The 19,693-nt window shown below is 38.7% G+C and overlaps 3 protein-coding genes and 1 long non-coding RNA gene across 10 annotated transcripts; 2 read left to right on the top strand and 2 right to left on the bottom strand.

Annotated features, from left to right (window-relative positions):
• Nucleotides 1-109: 109 nt before the first annotated feature.
• Nucleotides 110-5,461, bottom strand: LOC124217392 (uncharacterized). 3 transcript variants are annotated; one of them, XR_011177021.1, is made up of 5 exons: nt 5,157-5,461; nt 1,797-1,909; nt 1,406-1,618; nt 1,122-1,296; nt 928-1,060 (listed from the first exon to the last, which is right to left on the bottom strand). It is a non-coding gene; the product is annotated as an uncharacterized lncRNA (long non-coding RNA). The 3 variants fall into 3 exon arrangements; XR_011177022.1 differs by lacking the exon at nt 5,157-5,461 and adding an exon at nt 3,148-3,230; XR_011177020.1 differs by lacking the exon at nt 5,157-5,461 and having other exon boundaries at nt 110-1,060; nt 1,797-3,066.
• LOC124217389 (uncharacterized) lies at nt 3,003-4,697 on the top strand. 3 transcript variants are annotated; one of them, XM_069135751.1, is made up of 5 exons: nt 3,003-3,201; nt 3,418-3,660; nt 3,728-3,903; nt 4,107-4,165; nt 4,446-4,697. In XM_069135751.1, exons 1-5 carry the CDS (start codon nt 3,140-3,142, stop codon nt 4,491-4,493), a joined length of 588 nt encoding a protein of 195 aa, XP_068991852.1. In that variant the 5' UTR covers nt 3,003-3,139; the 3' UTR covers nt 4,494-4,697. The 3 variants fall into 3 exon arrangements, with proteins under 3 accessions (XP_068991852.1, XP_046478838.1, XP_046478840.1); XM_046622882.2 differs by having other exon boundaries at nt 3,004-3,201; nt 4,107-4,221; XM_046622884.2 differs by lacking the exon at nt 4,107-4,165 and having other exon boundaries at nt 3,004-3,201.
• A 3,602-nt stretch (nt 5,462-9,063) lies between the features above and the next one.
• LOC124217384 (methionine aminopeptidase 1D, mitochondrial) lies at nt 9,064-11,544 on the top strand. Of its 3 annotated transcripts, none has more exons than XM_069135279.1 (7): nt 9,064-9,084; nt 9,405-9,755; nt 9,830-10,072; nt 10,163-10,354; nt 10,722-10,872; nt 10,961-11,071; nt 11,270-11,544. In XM_069135279.1, exons 2-7 carry the CDS (start codon nt 9,657-9,659, stop codon nt 11,458-11,460), a joined length of 987 nt encoding a protein of 328 aa, XP_068991380.1. In that variant the 5' UTR covers nt 9,064-9,084; nt 9,405-9,656; the 3' UTR covers nt 11,461-11,544. The 3 variants fall into 3 exon arrangements, with proteins under 3 accessions (XP_068991380.1, XP_046478830.1, XP_046478831.1); XM_046622875.2 differs by lacking the exon at nt 9,064-9,084 and adding an exon at nt 9,274-9,288; XM_046622874.1 differs by lacking the exon at nt 9,064-9,084 and having other exon boundaries at nt 9,271-9,755.
• Nucleotides 11,522-13,228, bottom strand: Prosbeta7 (proteasome subunit beta type-4). The gene is made up of 5 exons (XM_046622878.1): nt 13,014-13,228; nt 12,495-12,701; nt 12,260-12,406; nt 11,894-12,092; nt 11,522-11,792 (listed from the first exon to the last, which is right to left on the bottom strand). Exons 1-5 carry the CDS (start codon nt 13,184-13,186, stop codon nt 11,700-11,702), a joined length of 819 nt encoding a protein of 272 aa, XP_046478834.1. The 5' UTR covers nt 13,187-13,228; the 3' UTR covers nt 11,522-11,699.
• Nucleotides 13,229-19,693: the final 6,465 nt, after the last annotated feature.

The raw sequence follows: 19,693 nt of genomic DNA, 5'->3' as shown, positions 1-19,693 counted from the left end.
TTGTGACCTTCATATCCAAGAATAACTTTAATCAACAAATCTCCAAGGTCAAGATAAATCATCTTCAAAAAAAAAAGAAAACTATATATTGTTAGATTTTCTCATTTATTTAAAATATAATGTTCAAAATCACAGAACATGGCAGGTCATTCGTTGACTATAATCGTTATACTATATAATTATAATAATATTTATATTTTGTATTATTAATATGCGGCTATAGTAAAATATATGATATATTACATCCATATATATGTATATATAGGTATAATATAAGTTTGCATATTTTTTACTTTTACTTAAAGATAATTAGTTATAAACGTGTTACAGTTACTGGCGAACAAAAATGAACAAGAAAAACACTGACTTTCAAATCTATGTCTACAACAAGACTAGAAGAGAGGGTCTCTTCTACCGTTGTACAGTTATTAATATAAATATGTTTTATACGTTGTAGCTTAAAATTATCAACTACAGTTTATAATAGTATTGATAAACTGATATCAAATGAGTAGAATAGTAGATAATAATGAAGTATTTGAAATCAAAAAATTTATACCAGATACCAAAAGTGTCTACAGTATCTAAATGTTAGCTATTTTATAGCTATGTTTGTACAAACCCGCCGCATTTGTTGATATAGGTATAATGTTTCATTGGAAAACACATGTCACTTGTGGATATCACAGCTGCAGTACCAATTATAAATACTATGCTTGAGCATAAACATAAAAACTAACATTACAGCTATACGTACTAAAATATTTCTTAGTCAAACAAAGTACATAGGTACGTATGTTTGAATACACGTAGGATCTTTAATAGGCAAATTGTGGGTCTCTTATTCCGCAGTGTCATTGTCCTGGGTGTTCAACCTCGTAACGATGAGCCATTTCAGCCATATATTTTTGTCAGCGACCCTCCACATGGACAGAGCGATTGGCACGTCGTTTTGCATCCCGCAATCTTTTTTGTGCGCCCCGAATTGCCTCTTGCATCAGTCTCGCAAATTCTGTACTATCATGTGGCTGTGGTATTGTTCGACACTCACGTAAGGCATCTGCGTAAACAATCATCGAATCGTATTATTAGTCAATAACGATAATCTTAGTCATACATACCAAAAAATACCTTTCCGATACAGGTATTAAATAACGGTTGGAGATTCTCTTTATCTGAAACAGACTTTCCAGTCCAAGAGAATTTTTGTGTCAGGCTATCCGTCATGGCTTCCTTCAGAAATTGGTTGAGAGCATCTCTAGCTGTGACACCACCAACGTTAATAAGATATTGTCTCTGAAATCCATATCACTCGTTTTTAAACTTGCAATAAACGTCACTGAAATTAGTTACCACCCAAGAAAAAATACAGTATCGGGTGATATGATAAAACTATAATGCTTACTAGAGATCGTTGTCTTCCAGGATCTTCTTCAAACTCTTGGAATACCTCCAAGGAATCAATACGGAGCATCAGCTATGAAGCATCTGAACTTTAATTTTACTAAATGATTCTTGAAGTGGATACCACCGCTGGCGAAAACCTCTTGGACTTCATTTGTGAACATTTTAAAGAAATTGTCCGGATCTTTCGGCTTACCCTTCCCATAATAGACACCTGCGATAAGTATTGAGCTATCAGGAATATTTATGATTCAGAACTGGATAGGCCAATACTGAGTTGAACCGTCTTTTGCGCCAGCAGCTCCATCAGTACTAACATCAATTTTTAAGATATTAGGTATGGCATATGTGTGTTTGGAAAGTTCTTTTAAAATTCCAGCAACAAAACTTACATGCCAATATTTTCCGGGTTCAACATCAATCAATTCAACGCGACGATTGCAAGTCCCAATCAATATTCTTACATCTTCTGGACGAGAAGCCAAACAGCAATGTGATCTAAGAACTGTAAGTATTGAGTTCGCCTGAACATTGTCGATGTTATTCTCAATAAAACAATCAGCTAACTGTGTTCGAAAGCAATTTTTTAATCGAGTACTGCCTTCTTCACCCATAGACTGACTGTTACTATCATCTTCACAGATAGCATCTGAATTTGAACACCCATATTCGGAAGAATTATCTTTTGCCTCGTGAGCTAAGTTATTCCACGTAACTGAACTTTGCAGTTCGTAAGGAGAACTATCATTTGGTAAAATAGATGCTACAACGTTTCCATTATTCAAAGATATTTCCTCAGAACTATCATTATTGACGATATTGCAACGTAAATAAGGATTAGCATCGGCATGCCTCGCCATTCTACAGTCATTCAAACAATTACACCGTTGCCTTTGTGAGTTGACTAAGGGGGTTTAGTTTCAGCCTAATCATGATTCAGGCATGTATATAGACAAGCTACAGGAATTATTAATAATATTGCATATAGTTATAGTAGAGGCAACAAATACAAATCTCTGAGAATTACGTGACTTTAAATTAGCCGAAATATCACTTTCGTACGTAAAAGTAATAGCAATGGCCAAAAATTTAGCTTATAAAGTGAGCTAATATAGGTAATATTGTATTATATGACAACATTTGGACACGGCATGCAGGTCTCCATATGTGCATTAATTTTGAAAGATAATTTGAAACACTTATGCTGTGAAATGAGGTAAAGCATTTCTTTTTGTTTCCCTTCCAGCACGTGTATGTCTTACGGCTGATAAAATATCGTCGACTATATATTTACACGTTTTACTGGGAAGCCCAAGTTCCCCGGTTCCCGCTATTATTGTATGTAATATATAGGGTATAAGCATCCTGCGCGTACGTGCAGGAAGCTTGCGAAGTACGAAGAACATAATTGCGGCAGACGTCGCACGAATGCTGCAGCAAGCTCTGTTTGACAGTCCCATGCAGCTTTGCTGTTTGCTCGCTTGTTTTGCCTGGTTTTGCGTCGCCATACAGCAATCATGCATTATTCTGCCGCATGGCGCTGCCGATCAGGATCTTGCACTGATATATATATACACTGAATTGGATTTAAGCGTGGTGCCGTCACGCCAATTGAACGGTAGCCATTTTGTACAGATTCTTGTCACTTCAGATATATATAAATATATACGTGATATATGTATGTGTATATAATCGATTGTGTTGGAAAATTACAGTAACAATTATTGAGGTAACAATGAGTACCTGCGTTTTTTGCAAAACAAAGCAATCAAAATATAGTGGGCGATCATTTCACAAGTGAGTATACAACGCTGAAGCGTTCTGCAAATGATAACTTGCAGAGGTTATGTCAGCATATGAAGTATTTACTAATTATATTTAACGAGTATTATAACGTACGAATCGTGTCAGTAAAAATTCACAATATTTGAATTATGAACCGATCTTATTGTAATTGAAATTGAAAACTCGGGTATTATTGACTCAGGGATTAAATTATAATTCGATATGTAGATTTCCCGTGAAAGATGTGTTGCACCTTCAGCAGTGGTTAAAAGAAATGAAGAGGAAGGACTGGAAGCCAAACCGAAATAGCACATTGTGTTCGGCTCATTTTACAAATGACTGCTCTGATAGGACAGGATTCCTAATTACATTGAAAAAGAACAGTGTACCAACTATATTTGACAACCCAAAATCAGAGTGTTCATCTTGTCACCGATTAAGGGAATATGGACGTGGCTATTCATTCTTCAAGTAAGTACCGTTACTCAATGCAACATAACGTGTGAATTAATAAATTTAAACTTTGCTTGTTATGTAGGTTCCCATTGGATGAACCTGATATTATGAAGCAGTGGATCGCAAATATAAACATTGGTCCGTGGTCTCCATCAAGTGATAGCTTTCTGTGTTCCGACCACTTTGAACTCTCTTGCTTTCAGAAGAAAAGTAAAAATTATATAACTTTACGAAAAGGCAGTATCCCAACGTTATTTGGTAAGATCTGAAACTATTAATCCCTTTTAGGTCAGAGAAAACTCAGTGTGCATAAAGACACGTTGATGTGATGCACTATTGCGTCAATGTCGTCGAAGCGGTTAATTACCTACAGATTATAAAGTGCTCTGTTACAGAAAAATCGTGTGTGACACATTTCTGTGTATTTCCATTGTCGTTATTTATTAGTAACTTATCTGTAGGTGAAAACTTGCAGCAGACCGAATTTCAGGATGAATCCGATCGGCCCACCACAGTGAATGTAACCAAATTACATGAGCACCTACACATTTGTACCTGATTTGCATGCTCAGATATGTACATCTTTTTTATTTTCTTTTCATTGTGCTTGTAACTTTTTCTTCATGTGAATGGATTGTGGATTGATACTACTAATTATATTGTTGTGGTTTATCGCACGCAACTCTATAAAAATTCCTTAACGTTTGCAAGGAATGTTTTATTCTCCATATTTTTGAATAAAGTTTTTACTCACCCAATTCGATATAGTTTAATTCAAAACTTTTTTTACATGTCTTAAGCTCCACTTTGATGATCAATGGATGGTAAATGGATTCCCTAACGGTTGAATTAGTGTTATACAAATTTTTGAATAATCCGTATGAAATTCAGCCCACCATAGGATAAAGGATAATGGACGGAAACTTCTTAGAATTGAGGACTTCTTTTGAACATAAAGAAAAATCACGCTTAAATACAAGTTTTTCGTCATATTATTTAATGATCTTTTACATCATATAATTGTAAATAATAATATACCTTCGAAAAAATGATTTGTTCTTCATTTAATGTATCAAACATTATTTTACTCGTCAAAAACTTTTTTGTGTGACGAATATATCGTTAGATTTAAATAGCATATTTTACGCAGTTCAAATCTAGCGCGCATTCTGTGACAACTTTCTGTACAAGATGGCGGAAATTCAAGTGTTCAATTGGACACACGAGCTTACACGTAGAGTATACGGTAATATCCAATCCAGTGTATATATATATCAGTGGGATCTTGCATGATCTGACTGTGACGTCGGAACAGTACCTAGTGGAAATCTCCATATGTTAGACACCGGAAACATTCACACACAGCTACAGCTAGACTCACGTCAGTAGTTTGGCTCACCAATTACCGATCAAGTATTGAAATACACCGGACAACGGGCATTCTGTCGCTCTAATCGAACGAACCGAAGAAGGAGTGATTGTTGGATAAAAGATTTAATTAATTGGCTTACCTTTTTGAGAATATTCTGGATGTGATGACTTGCAGCGTAGATTGGTGAGAGGATTTAGCGGAATAACTGATTCTAATATATTCGGATACTTTGATTAACTTTGATTTATTTTATAAGTTCAATATTTAAAGTCACAAAAACGGAGTTACACAGTGTAAGATCTTAAACTTAATATGACACAATGGAGCTGAAAGCTCGCTGGACTTTTGGGCAGAGTAACGTTGTATGAAAAGTTTAAATGCAAAAGGCTAAAGGATTTTACCGCGAGACTGTACCGGAACAAGATGACGAATCTGGAGGTAGAAACCAAGAGGACGATCGAGTGATCGGTCGCCGTTTTTATAGGGGTCGATCGTTGCGCAGAACGATCCCCCTCTTTAGATTTTTGGTCACCTTTGCGCACCTCCCCTCTTTTTCTAGGAACTAATTAGGACACGACATCCTTGCGCATGCACGCCTGTTATCTTAGTTCATTAGCTATTAGGTGTTTGTGTTATAACTATCTTAACAGATTTAGGGTATTTAATAATCTGATAATTCATAGCTTTAGAGCAGGTTTACATGTGTGCTTTTTGTATATAATTCTCTTCTGTAATTGTTAATTCTTATATTGATATAAATCGGCTTGGAAGCTTCTAGAACGTTTTCTTTATACTTGTTGGTTGCCTGTCATTGGGCGTTGCCACGTATGCATCTTTGAGTTTAGTGTGAGTTGATTTACCTTCAATCGTTTCGTCGGTAAGTTTCCTAATGTATTCTCTAGGTGAAGCTCTGTATGGCTCCACATTGGAGATCTGCATTGCCTTCAAAACGTTGCGCGTGTTGCCTACAATACGGCGTTACGGAGGAAGGTATAGTTCATACTGGATAATTAGTATTCACGGTTTTGATGGTTTTGCAATCTCTGGTTTTATGGGTTATTGCAGCAGTGCTATCTTTACATTATATTGGTTATACATTTATCTATGGTTTTACAGTCTTCTATACTCCAGGCTATATGGTAAAGCGTAAGTTGCTCATAGTATAGCTCTCAGCTCCGAATGCACAAATGGCATTGTCGAGTGCTATATAATAATTGGATATAATCGTGTTAGTTAATTATGGTGTTAATATGATAGAGATATATAGTAACGTATAATAATATTATAGCTCTCTGTAGTACGAAGATCTCGTAACATGGTTTTTAAGCCTTGGTTAGTGAATTTCATAGTTATTTCCATCTAGGGATATTCCAAATAGTTAGACAGTTGTTTTAATTTCTTATGGTTACAAGATTCTCGTACTTCGAGTTTGGTTAGTTGATAAAAGTAACATGCAGTAATAATAGTCGATAAAACATACGGACGTTCCGATCGGATGTTACATGACGGCGCATGAAATGCTACCTGAGTAATTCACAAGAAGTCTGTCTTGGTTTGTAGGTGATTTCATTGGTCGGATTTGACGGAATTGGCTAATGAAATCAGCGGTCTTAGTTCAACGTTAAAAGTCCAGAAGCGCTGAAGTGCTTATGACGTCACGAAATGGATATTTACGAGCTTGGTCAACGGCGCCTTAAAACGTGCGCCAAATGATCCCGAAAGTGGTTTGTTGAAAATCCAAGATGGCCTTCACATGGTCCAGGCCATGGAGACTAGAGGTAAGGAGGCCAACCGCAATGCTGGCAAAATGGACTGTGAAAGTTATGAACCATCCGTGGATTGTACCCGCCTGGCAGCGCTACCACTGCAGGCTCCGTCAGCGCGGTAATTTTGAATCGTCGATCCTCACGTATGTATCCTATTCGTGACCAGGCGTTGGTATCGCTTGCGGATACATCCCGAACTACAAGATCTTTCATCACTTTCACGATCCACTTTCCGACGATTCCGCCCATAGATATATAAGAATAGACCGCGCGAGCTCGGAGGTAGCTCGTTGGTGAATGCGATAGCGGGATAGAAAGAGAAAGCTGCGCATGGGCCCATCCTTCTATCCTCGTCTAATCGCGCGTCTGCGCGCCGAGCATTCTCTCGCAGTGTAGTATACTGGCATACACGACTCGCGTGTCCCGCGCATGCGCGATTAGACAAGGATAGAGAGGGGCTTATACGCAGCTTTCTCGTTCTACCGCGCTATCGCCTTCTCAGCCCGCTCACGCGGTCTATTCTTATATGTCTATGGTCTCCATAGTCCGGGCACACCACGGTATAAAAATAAGAGGTGGTCCGACTGGCCCTCGGTCGCTGTGATTATTTTGTCTTAGTACGGTGGGGATCCGCGAGAGGCCTGATGCGTCGGTGCGGACGAGGTAAACAATAATGTGGGCGATTTAACCACACAGTATTTACGAAAGTTGACAGGTAATCCAAAATTGACGTTTGGGTCTCTATCGTTTAGTCAAAAGACAAGAAAATGGTGAATTGTTGTTTGCCCGACTGTCGGAGCGGATGTCTAGGAGCTGACGAAACAATCTCCTTGTTTCGTGCTCCCAAAGATCCTATTATATTTCGAAAGTGGTCCAGTGCTGTGAAAAAATTTGGCGTTGATCTTAAATTCAATCATTTTATTTGCGAAAAAGCACTTCAACTATGGCGTACCTAATTTATATCAGGTGACAGTTGATGATGCTCTAATAAATTGTGAGTTCTCGTTTCCATGTCATTTGCATAATGAAGAAGTCATTGCATACTGTCTACATTAGTATACTCATGAGAATGCGTCAATTAAGTAGAACAAAAAGTCGAGAAATGGTAAAGATTAGTAGGGTAAAAAAGAAGCAAGCCAAACTATACTCTACGTGAAAAAAGCCACATTAAATTTTTGAAATATTTTAATATAATAATAATAATATTATATATCGCGTAATTACTTCATTATTACCCCATACATTTATTATTATGCATCCTTTGCATGATTGATTCATTGTGATTACCGTTTTCTTTATATCAAGAAAGCGTTCTGATGGAGTTTTATTTAATCTGGTCTTTCGATTCATTATGCATTTCATTTTCACTAATATATTGACGCTATAGTCACATATATTCATCATACAATTACTTTCTTTTGTCAAATATTAATGTACCCATGTAATCTTCAGCAGCAGATTTGATTTTCCACATGCAAACGTCAAACTTTCGTGAATACTGCTTGCTAGATCGCCGCCATTATTATTTACTTCATCCTCACCGACGCATCAGGTCCCTGGCGGATTTCCGCCGTACTCCACCTCTTATTTTCACACTGCGGGGCACACCTACGGTCGTACATATAGGTCTGGCAACGAAGCCAATTTTCTACAGAGCGGCGTGGTTGTCTTGTTGTCCGTGGTTTTTAGTGTTTGAAATAGCCATGTCGCAGCGCTGCTATCTAGGGATGTACGTGGGGTAGGGATGGTAGGGATGAAAATGTGCCAATAATAATATCATTATTAGGTTGGCGCTGCATTGCGTACGCGTTGATTATCCATCCCTCGATCACAACGCCGGCCTGGCGGACACAAAGTGAGATAAATAACCGGCCGTGAAATGAACCACCCCCACTACCTTCGTTGCCAGACCTGTACGTAAGACCGTGGGCACACCATTAGTTCTGGTCACGGTCTTACATACAGGTCTTGCGACTCAATAGAATTCCAATGGTAGAGAGTGGCTCCTCTGTTGAAGAAAAATCCAGATAGAGCTGCGATCGAGGGATGCATCAACATAACCTACAATGTTTGAATAAGCCTTTGACGTTAGGATTCCACGCCCATGTGACGCGCGAGCGCGACTATCGTCATCCTTGTCGCACCGGGCATCCCTCGATCGCAGCGATGCTAGCGGCTTGACACGTTAAGAGGCCCACGTCGAAACTCAGAGTCGCAAGACCTGTATGTAAGACCGTGGTTCTGGTTCTTAGTCATGGCTGCGCAGGAACACATGGTCCATACATCTCCGCATCTTCTTAAGTAATAACCATGGAGACTAGAGTACTGGAGTCCAATCTCTAAGGCGGAGAGGCAGAAAAAGCGTCCACGAAACTCCGAGATTTAATAGTGCACGGTTTTATCACCAGCGTCGCTCCGGACGTTCTGATCCTATAAATATAGTAATACAGAGATTGGACTCCTGTACTCTAGTCTCCATGGTAATAACCTTTGGTGATAACCACGGTGTGATAACTTACTGTCCATCCATGCCGGCGTTCATTATTGTTACTGACAATTATTAATTTCTGTAAATTTGGAGCTGTAGAAATGAATGAGTGATTGATAGTTTGTGATTTCAGGAAATCTATTTGATGTTATCGAACGAATGAACTTATGTTTATTCCATGGTACCTTAGCCGGCCAAATGCAAAATCACCGAAGATTGATCCAGACTTTATTTCTACAGTGACAGACATTCCTAGTTATCTCCTTTTATAGATGTTATAAAATTTATTTTGCGAAGAGCTTGCAAGTTGAAGGGTGAATTTTTGCAACTCGGATCTTTTGATGAAGAGTAGGATTTTTAAAGTTTTAACGTATCTCATTCACCCATGAGACGTGTCACAATGTTGAAAACTTTCAATAAGACAATAATTACCACTCAACCGGCATGTACATTTTTCAAAAACTTTTTCAAACGAGAGTCAAAGGTACAGATACGAAATCCAGACCAAACCTTTTTTTTCTAAGTTCTAACTCTCAACAATTTGCAATAAATTAACAGATTTCATCAGAGACGAACCTAAAAACTTCTTCTGGCAAATATGGCATTGTCAAACCATGGCCAATTGTCTCTGATAGAAAAAGTGTACCTTCTTACATCCCAAAACCATCTTATGCCGAATCGTCAATTCCTTGTGACAGACCGAAGGAAGCAGAAATCAAAGATAAAAACCAAATAGAATGCATGAGGCACAGCTGTATTTTGGCCAGGCAAATATTAGGCAAAGTTCGAAATTTCTTAAAGGTTAAATCAGCAAAGATCTATTAGTCTCTGCCTCTAGTTATTCAAGTTTGCCGTTGACAAACTGCTCACACATTAGATTGATTTTTTCAGGTTGGTTTCACAACCGAACAGTTGGACGCTAAACTTCATCAATTGATTATTGACAATGGAGCTTATCCCAGTCCTTTGAATTATCAGGGTTTTCCAAAGTCAATTTGTACAAGCATAAATAATGTTGCTTGTCACGGAATCCCGGACAGTAGACCTTTGCACAATGGCGATATACTCAACGTTGATATAACGGTACAGTAGATCGCTCAGAATCAAAATGTTTGAACTCTAGTACAGTACACTGGGTGTGGCTCACCCAGCTGGTTTTATCCATTTCGCAATATTCTTAGCTGCCAGACTCTAACGGCTAAGATTTATTTATGACTAATTTTTGTGAAATTCGATTTCATCCTATTTCCTTGCATTCTCAATCATTTGACGGACAATTTTGCATTGGATTCCTGAAGAAATCTTCATTACAGCCAAAACTAATATTTCTTGGAGTTTGCCAGATAAGAAACACCCAAGTGTACAGTTAGTGATTGGCTGTAGAAGTGTACCGATTAAAGGTTAAAGCAATAGAATACTGTAATCTTCAATCAAGCCTTTCCGATTACAGGTATTTTTGAATGGGTACCATGGCGATTGTTCTGCAATGTTCAAGGTAGGCGAAGTTGATGAAGAAGCTCGCCAATTGATCGATGCAACAGAAACATGCCTATCTAAAGCTATTTCTATATGTAAACCCAATGAAAATTTCTCTTCAATTGGTAATCATTCACAAATCGACACTATCTCTTGAATTCAATAATTAAGTGAATCATTAGCTTAACCCAATTTTTACTGTGCATCCATCAGGTCAGATTATTGAGGAAACAGCGCAAAAACATGGCTTTGGAATTGTTCCCGCTTTTGCAGGCCATGGCATTGGCAATTACTTCCATGGACCTCCAGACATTTGTCACTTCAGTAAGTTCGATTCATGACAGTAGGACTAGAGATATAGATTGTGGATTAAAAATTACTAACTTCTGGAATATATTCAGCTTGGGAAAATTTCAACCGAATAAATTGAACAATATCTTATGAATTTTGAACATTGTTATCAATTATATGTATGCATTAATTTTCCTACCTCTTAATAATTTCAACTTTCAATTTTTCCAGAAAACGACGAACCTGGAAAGATGCAGACTGGAATGACATTCACAATTGAACCTGTACTGACACAAGGTGGGCCTGACGTAGAAATCCTGGAGGATGGCTGGACGGCAGTGACCACAGACAATGCACGTACTGCTCAAGCGGAGCACACCATTCTCATTACTGATACAGGCAGTGAAATTCTGACTCAATAAATATATCAGAGTATGTAAATAGTATTAAATTCAAATACATCATGTACAGACGTGAACCATATAAATAAATCAAATTTTACGTTTTATTTTATTACTGATATAAAAGAAGAATCAATTTCACGGAGCTGCGCTAATAGTTCAATTCTGTGCTAGAACATTTGAAAACACATTCAACACTATTATCACATTCACCGCAGTTTTATGCAATTATTTGTATTCCCTCATATTCTGCATCATGTTTATCCAATCATGTGAGCAAGCTCCCAGTTGCTTTCTAGTGTCAGTGGTCCCCTAATCTCTATTCCTTCTTTACTTATGATTCCAATTTGGTACTGTAACACAGATGAAATTCAGATGCTTTATACCCAATTTTCGGTTCACTTTTAAACTATACTGTGGAAATTTTCATGCTTGTTCAGGAGGATTTACTGACCTTTGGAAATGATCTGGCATCTCTGTAAAAGAGAACCTGCATGGCTTTGGTCAAAATATCTATAGCTTCTTCTTTATTCAAATCTGGCTTAGACTCTAGAGCCTTTCTTAACAGAGGTGTCGCCATGTAAGCTCCGTAACCAGTTGCAATCACAGGATCAATGTAAGCTGTTCCGAGCTTGTCTACCGTTCCCATGAACCTGGGTGAATAGGTGTTTTATTAGCAACCCTCAAATAAACACGTGAAATTCAAGGGGGAATAATGAAATTTGAAGGTCTTAGACGATTGGCATTTGCCGAATTATTAGCTGTAGCATGTACAACCAAAATTGGCGTATCAATGTTCAGGGTTGATAAGTTTACTCACGGCTGTCCATATTCCAGTCCAGCGATGATAAAATTGTTCCAAAACGGATCGAATTTTGAGCGCCTATTGTACATTACTCTAGTCAACCAACAGTGCAGTGATTTAGGTTTCAAGGAGAATCCATCATCTAGGCATTCTTCTTCAAGTCTAGAATAATTGTTGGTAATACCGAGTCTTTAACAATTGTTTATTCAATTATAATAGCGTGTGTTAGATTCAATTCAGTGCAGCTTACATCTTTTGTTCAATGATGTTCTTCAGGTACTGAAAATCTGCATAATCTCCACCAGCTCCCAAGATGATGTTGTCATTGACCTTCATTATGCGCTGACAATTTCGGAAGCGGGCCAATGACCCGTACGACCCGAGCACATCAGCTGCTATCACAACTCCGTCTTTGAATTGAAGTCCAACTACTGAAGTCGCGGTAGTCAATGGTGCCCTATATTGTTGCAAAGAATTGACACTCGTACAATTTGATTCTGAATTAGACAAGGGAACGACTCATTTCCGTGTCATGACAAGCGGGTTTTTTTTTTTGGCAAGTTCTAGACGTTGCGGTTCAATGAATTTTACCGGGGCTTCAAGGAAAAATCATCAGGTACAACGATTGATGATAGTGAAACTTGGGACGTTTGTTTTGCATTGAAATTCAAAGTGTATGATATAACGGTAGAACAATATTTGACAGAGCAAGTATAGGTTACGTACCGGACGACGGACGAAAGAATAATTAGATGGAGTATAGACTTACTGTGATCGTTGTGAACCGTAAATGTCTGGGACCAAAGTATTGGCTGACAAATCATACGAAGCACTATGAAACGAGTCATTTTGCGCTGCCAAAAACGGAGAATAACGATTAGCTTCGCCTAGAAACGCCATGTTTTGACTGACTTGTGCTTTTAGTGTGTTCTGCGCAATCATCGCACGCAGCTGACCAGTTCCGTATGATCACGAACACGGTCTTACATACAGGTCTTGCAACTCTGGTGCTGGGGGTAGGCTAGGAGCACCTAGGAGTGACGATATTGAATCAATTTGTAGCTTACGGTTTCGGCACTACGTCGCTACTATCTAGACCGTGTTCGTAAATTGACTGACAGTACTCAAAATTCCCTAGAACAGAGTCAGAGCTATTCACGAACTTGGAAGCGCAAAAGAGATAAAAGATTGCTGACAATACTGTCAGTCAATTTTCGAACACGGCCCTAGTAGGGCTGAGTTACAGAACCTCAAATTTCGTTATTTTTGGCCGTTGTCGCAAACCGCTGAATGGTGAGGTTGCCCATTTTCTTTAATATTGCATTTTTTTCATATCATTACATTCGTTTTCATAGTATTAGTATCTGATATCCGCAATTTCGGATATCAATATAGTTATTTATGCTACATGTGGGATAAGTAGCAAATAATCAGACAGTCATGTTGTTGCGACATGAGCGTAAGGTTTATGGGACATTCGTATGAAGACGAGTGTGGTAGATGTCGCTACGAGCCGTCGGGCGAGTTGCGACAAGCACACGAGTCTTCATACGAACGTCTCATAAACCTTACAGCGAATGTCGTAATCACGAATGAGATATTTGCTACTTATCCCACGCGTAGAATACAATATTTTTTACAAAAACTGATCTGGAAGTCGAATTTGAGAGGAATATATTAATTTTCAAACTTAAATTACTATAGCGGCATCAGATGGCGTTTGAATAGTTTCTAGTAAGGTGAAAAAGATAGAGGCCGTGTTCGAAAATTGACTGACAGTACTGTCAGCAATCTTTTATCTCTTTTGCGCTGCCGAGTCCATGGACAGCTCTGTCTCTGCCCTAGGGAATTTTTAGTACTGGCTGTCAATTTACAAACACGGCCAGAGTGAGTTTAATACAGACTGTACTCGTGTGGTTATATTTCTATAGTAGTATAGTTTAGGTGGAATCTGTGCAGTTATCTGATACTTAACCGAACATGTGCGTTTATGAAACACATACCTATAGGGTATGTTCCGATATACACTGCGAGCACTGTAAGGTGTGACGTCAATTTAGTATACTGCGAAGCCGTTCCTTTATAGTTAGCCATACTGGTTACTGCTTAAAACGGAACGCAGTGGAGTATACTGTGATCGACATTTTTTGGCGTTACTTTCATTTCATACATAATATTTGTTTCACATTGCAATAAACACAATTTATTCAAATTTTCCATTTTTGTTTTTAACGGCCGGTATTTTTAAATGACAATATTCAATAATAATAATTATCAATAGTGGAAGCTGTTAAATTTCTGAACGCTGTTGATCAAGTGATCAAAGCACTGAAAGCACCTTACCTCGAAAGCACCAGTGTTCACAGTAGAAAAATGGCGACGATTTATGACGTCATATATTTCCCTAGGATACTGCGACTGTATACTGTCCGTCTATAACGGAACGAATTTCTCCCCAGTAAGAGCACTGAACAGTGCTCGCAGTGTATATCGGAACATACCCATAGTCAAGTATGCGATTATTGTGTGTTTCGGAGATAACATACAGCGCTCGAAAAGTCAACTTCCAGAGCAGGTGTTGTCAAAAAGTAATCAATGTGGTTGATTGGGGTTAGGCTGTAGCGCGCTTGCGCCAACAGAGAGAAATTTTTTCTATCTCTGTCGCTTACAGGTGACTGCAGGTGACACGCGTGACCCTACTAGGTTGAAGTGCCCCTTGCGGCCAATCTAAGAATTATTGGAAGCGGACTCGAGAATTGAGTCACCCCCACCACCAGAGTTGCAAGTCCTGTATGCATGGAGCCCACGGTCTTAAATATAGGTCTGGTAACTCCGGCACTTTTGAGTGGTAGAGGTGTCACCGTTAGTGAGGCACACGGTCTTGTTTCCTATCTATCCGATAGGGGCGCCATTGGCCTGGGGTATGATAGGTATAGATATATACCGATAAGATAACCTGCTCATCGAAGTTTTTGACAGTTCATAACTCAGTGTAAAGTGTGTGTCAAACTGTCTCAAAAGTTGTGAGCCCTCGCTTGATGTTTATGGATTTTATTGACTTAAACATTTGAGGATTCCGTAAAAAAAAACAATCATCACGCCCGCCATGGAATGCTAGTAAGCATCTCAATCATTTTTTATTCGCATTTTTCTTCATTTTTGAGTGTTGTTCAGGATTGTTGATTCCGAAAAATCAGCTTTTCGGATCTGATTTATGATTATCTCACCCCGAGGGGGCAGCGCTGCAGACGGCGAAGACGAGAACCACGGTTTTGCCTCATTATCTGAGTCATTCCCCACCCTACTAGTTTCCGGACCTGTATGTAAGACCGTGATGGAGCCTTACTCTAGGCTCCATGCCTGTATGTAACACCGTGATCAGCCCCCTGACACATGCTGCTAAAAGTGGTTCGCAAAATGTCCCTCGATTCTGCCGCCAATTTCCACCACTAGTGACACTAGTAGTTACCTGACGAGCTTGCGCGCGGTCAGCGAGGGCAGCTAGCGTGTCAGAAGTCTACCAGGAGTCTACTAGCGCCATGTAGAGGAACTAAAAAACGGGGACAAGACGCGTACAATTTTTTAGTATACGAGCAGTGGTGAGTGTCAGGGGGCTGACCGTGGTCACGAACGTTAAGATAATCACAGAATAGACGTTGGAATAGATGAGTGATCATTATTTTTTCCGCTTGTTTCATGGTCAAGTAGACCGATATAGAAGCGTTCTGTAGCGCTGACTTATGTATGTACCGACAGGCAGCATTCTGTCACAAGTTCGTGATGTGACCGTTATATATGTCTTATAAGTCTATGCTAAGACCCTGCTGAGGTCCGTGACTATAGACTTATAAAGATAGACTGGGCGCTCTTATGAGCCGCATGAAGCAAACATTTAAAGGACAGAAATATGCCGGGAGTACTCCTTGGTGTACTCTCTGTACTCTCTGATGATATTTGTGGCGCGGATGGAGGTGGTAGAGGAGAATGAGGCGAAATTATGCGCCTATATCTATAGCTGTTCCACTTCCACTGCTCCGTTGTCTCCCACCATGACGCCGATTGAAAAGAGAGCGCAGTACTCCCGGTATATCTCTGTCCTTTATGTGTAATTGTCAGTGCCTCTTATAGGAGCGCTCAGTCTATCTTCATAAGTCTCTGTCCGTGACTTAAAGCATATGACGATCGAATGTTGCAATAGGTTCGATACTAATGGTATTGCGCCATCCTGCAAGGAGTATGCGAAGCTCAATGCAACTCAAAATCCTTGGTGGCATCCAATCTAGTTGCAAGTTTACTGATCCTTGGTTCGAGTATAATGTCGAAATCACGGTCTTTCATACAGGCACGAAGTATAGATACAAGGAGTCTGAACGTAATGTTGAACGAATGGTCGTAATTTAGGGGACAGATTTTTTTGCCGGTAGAGTGCGCCACTTTTTGAGAAGCACTCGTTTAAATTCTTACGCGGGAAGTCTTGTTGCTATTGACACCTCTCTGGAAAAAAATATTCTGAGAAATGTGGAATTAAATACAAAGTTTTAGGATTTACATTTAACTTTTCTCTCCGTAGCACTTTTATTAAAACATTTGACTAGAAAATGCCCCCGCATTATTATGAAATTGTTAATTATTTTTTTTGTTAATTCTTTTTTATGCTCGTCACAGCCAACAAAAATTGATATATTTCTTGTCGTATCGTCATTTATATCAGAGATTGTTGAAGAATCATTATTTAATAGCAAGCTACAATTGTTTTCATTGTCGTCATTAGTATGTGATTTTGGCTCAGCTTTCTTCCTCAAATGAACTTTCTGGTATTCATACACATATACACTACCATCTTTTAAAATCTCTCGATCAGTTTTAATCACATTCTCTGGATTAAAGTGTAATTCGCAAATAAAACTGCTAGCTTTTAATTCTTGTCCCAAAGCTGAGCTCCATTTACTACGCAATTCAACATCCTTAAAAGTAATATATATTTTTATATTTAAGCACATAAATAAAAATATTTTTCAAATATTAGAAAACTACATAAATTTTAGAATTATTTGTTAATAACACAAATTTTCAATATTATTTTGAGGTTACTCACTTTTGGTGCTTTGAATAAAGCTACTTTCTCTACATTCTCACTTGCCTTTCGGCCACTAAGACAACCATGAACAGCACAACACCTACCCATTGTTTTCTTAAAATTAATTTTAAATAGATAAATTTTTATTTTATATTTAATTTAATTAATTTTAACATTCGCGAGCTAGTATATGGTGTATGTTTACGTGTAATAATAATAATAACAACGGTACGTCCTGAGTACTTGCGCAGCCAGTGGCAGAAAAGAGAACTATGATTTAGGTTTATTATTGCGTACATTAATGCTATGAAAACCCCGATACCGTTCAGACTCCTTGTATCTATACTCCGTGCATACAGGTCTGGAAACTCTGGTGGTGGGGGGCGACTCACTTCTTGAGTCCGCCTTCAATAATTCTTAGATTTGGCCGCAAGGGTCGCTGTAACCTAGTAGGGTCACCCCCACCCGTGTCACCCCCACCCGTGTCACCTGTGAGCGACAGAGATAGAAAAAATTTCTCTCTGTTGGCGCAAGCGCGCTACAGCCTAACCGGCCCTACTAGATAGTAGCGACGCAATGCCGTTCCGAAACAAATTGGTTCAATATGTGAGTCACTTCTAGCCTACCCCCACCACCAGAGTTTCCACAGAGATGAGTAGGGAGATCTCCAACGCTCGGCTTTTCGTGATACCAGCTAGGTTGGAGCGTCGACGTGACACCTAGGCGGCCACGCACCGAAGGTGGCCCATTTCCGACCCGACACCCAGGCGGCCATGCACCGAAGGTGGCCCACAATCGTGTATACATATATAGATATACTCGGTCGCTCGAGCAAGCGGTTGCCAATCGCATCCTTGTCCCCGCTCGCACAGATGTTTCCAGGAATGCAAGAATTGGGATTTTATTTTTTCAATTATGAATGTCAGCGAATAAAAGTATCTCCAGATTTGATAAATTTTGGATTCAATTAGCGGACGCTGAACCAGAATAATTAACCATTCCCAGCCCGAATACTTTGTTTTTTTTTTTTTAATGAAATATTATTTTTTTATTGATTTGGAAATATGTGACGCCTGGTGTTCTCGAATATTTGTACACGCAGTCTATAGAAAAATATACGAAGCCAGCTCGATAACATTTATGCAAAATGTGCAATGGGCAAGTGGTTGGAGGAAATTTTTTTTTCTCGAACTGAATCTTCCAGAGAACCATCAGCGAATTTCAAGCAAGCTCCATAAACATACCGAGCAAACGCGCGATCACGGACGTAGCTGTGGTGTGGCTGAGTGGATACCACATCAGGATGAATTTTCAATCACAGGTTTTTGCGCGAAGTTTTCCTGTATTTAAGTTAATTACTGCTGCCTTTGCTATAATACTGCATTCAAGTCTTAAACAAAACACTAAAAAATAAGTTAACCACTTAATGTAAAACAAAATGTTAGATTGAGCTTAAAATTTAAGCCGGAGTTACATAAACTAAGATAATTACAAGTGCAACATTGTAAATATTGTACATTTATTGTTCATCTAAATAAATATGGTTTCCTCCTCGAAAAAAAAAAAAACATGAGGATGGAGTGATGCGGGACACGGGTTCGATCGCAGTTCACTCTTTTTTTTTTTTTTTTTTTAAATTCAATCTCGGTTTTTTTTTTGTATTTTCGGAGAGAAAAAACAAATCAAAGAAAGAAAATTTCGAGAGCCGGTCGATTTTTTCCTTCTTTCCTTTTGCTTTTTTTTTACTGAACCCACCTTTTTTGTAGTGGGGGTAACCCGGAAGAGAACAAATAATTGAAACAATAAAATTCCGAGAGCGAATCGATTTGTTCCCCGTTTTTGGCGCCTCTTTTTGATACGGAAAAGTTTTGACAGTAATGGAAAATAGAGATTACTAAACACAAATGTATTGTTTTTTAATAACACCGGCCCACAAAGAAAAAAAAGTCGTCTGTACTTTTGACCGGACCTACCTATCTTTATGTATTTTGACGCGCTGAATCCGAATCCGAAGTCAGTTTTGCCCGTACACCCTCAAAATTTTGAGTAAATTGCAAAAAACCATAAAAATCGCCAAAAATTAGCAGTTTTGGTAAGAAAAAAATTTGTGGAACTGTAGACCAAGTATGATTTTTATGCATTTTGGTCCGCTAAACCCAAATCTGAAGTTTATTCAACCATAAGCCTTTTAAAATTTAATTGGGCCGGTGTTATTAAAAAACGATACATTTGTTTTTAGTAATCTCTATTTTCCATTACTGTCAAAACTTTTCCTTATTAAAAAAAAAAAACGCCCATTTTATATCAGTCTTGACGAGCATTTCTTAAGAATTTTGAGAGATGCGAGATCGAAACGACAAAATTATTTCAGT

Source organism: Neodiprion pinetum, chromosome 4 (assembly GCF_021155775.2).
Source record: "Neodiprion pinetum isolate iyNeoPine1 chromosome 4, iyNeoPine1.2, whole genome shotgun sequence".
Taxonomy (NCBI): domain Eukaryota; kingdom Metazoa; phylum Arthropoda; class Insecta; order Hymenoptera; family Diprionidae; genus Neodiprion; species Neodiprion pinetum.
This window is presented reverse-complemented; position numbering and strand designations above follow the sequence as displayed.

Excerpts from the sequence above, each read along its gene's own strand:
- LOC124217389 (XM_069135751.1), top strand. The coding sequence starts at position 3,140 with ATGAGTACCTGCGTTTTTTGCAAAACAAAGCAATCAAAATATAGTGGG. Across the intron at positions 3,202-3,417 it reads AGTGGGCGATCATTTCACAA|ATTTCCCGTGAAAGATGTGT; the intron begins GTGAGTATACAA and ends TTCGATATGTAG. Across the intron at positions 3,661-3,727 it reads CGTGGCTATTCATTCTTCAA|GTTCCCATTGGATGAACCTG; the intron begins GTAAGTACCGTT and ends CTTGTTATGTAG.
- LOC124217384 (XM_069135279.1), top strand. The coding sequence starts at position 9,657 with ATGAGACGTGTCACAATGTTGAAAACTTTCAATAAGACAATAATTACC. Across the intron at positions 10,073-10,162 it reads AAGTTCGAAATTTCTTAAAG|GTTGGTTTCACAACCGAACA; the intron begins GTTAAATCAGCA and ends TGATTTTTTCAG. Across the intron at positions 10,873-10,960 it reads TGAAAATTTCTCTTCAATTG|GTCAGATTATTGAGGAAACA; the intron begins GTAATCATTCAC and ends TGCATCCATCAG.
- Prosbeta7 (XM_046622878.1), bottom strand. The coding sequence starts at position 13,186 with ATGATTGCGCAGAACACACTAAAAGCACAAGTCAGTCAAAACATGGCG. Across the intron at positions 12,702-13,013 it reads TACGGTTCACAACGATCACA|GGCACCATTGACTACCGCGA; the intron begins GTAAGTCTATAC and ends GCAACAATATAG. Across the intron at positions 11,793-11,893 it reads ATGCCAGATCATTTCCAAAG|TACCAAATTGGAATCATAAG; the intron begins GTCAGTAAATCC and ends TCTGTGTTACAG.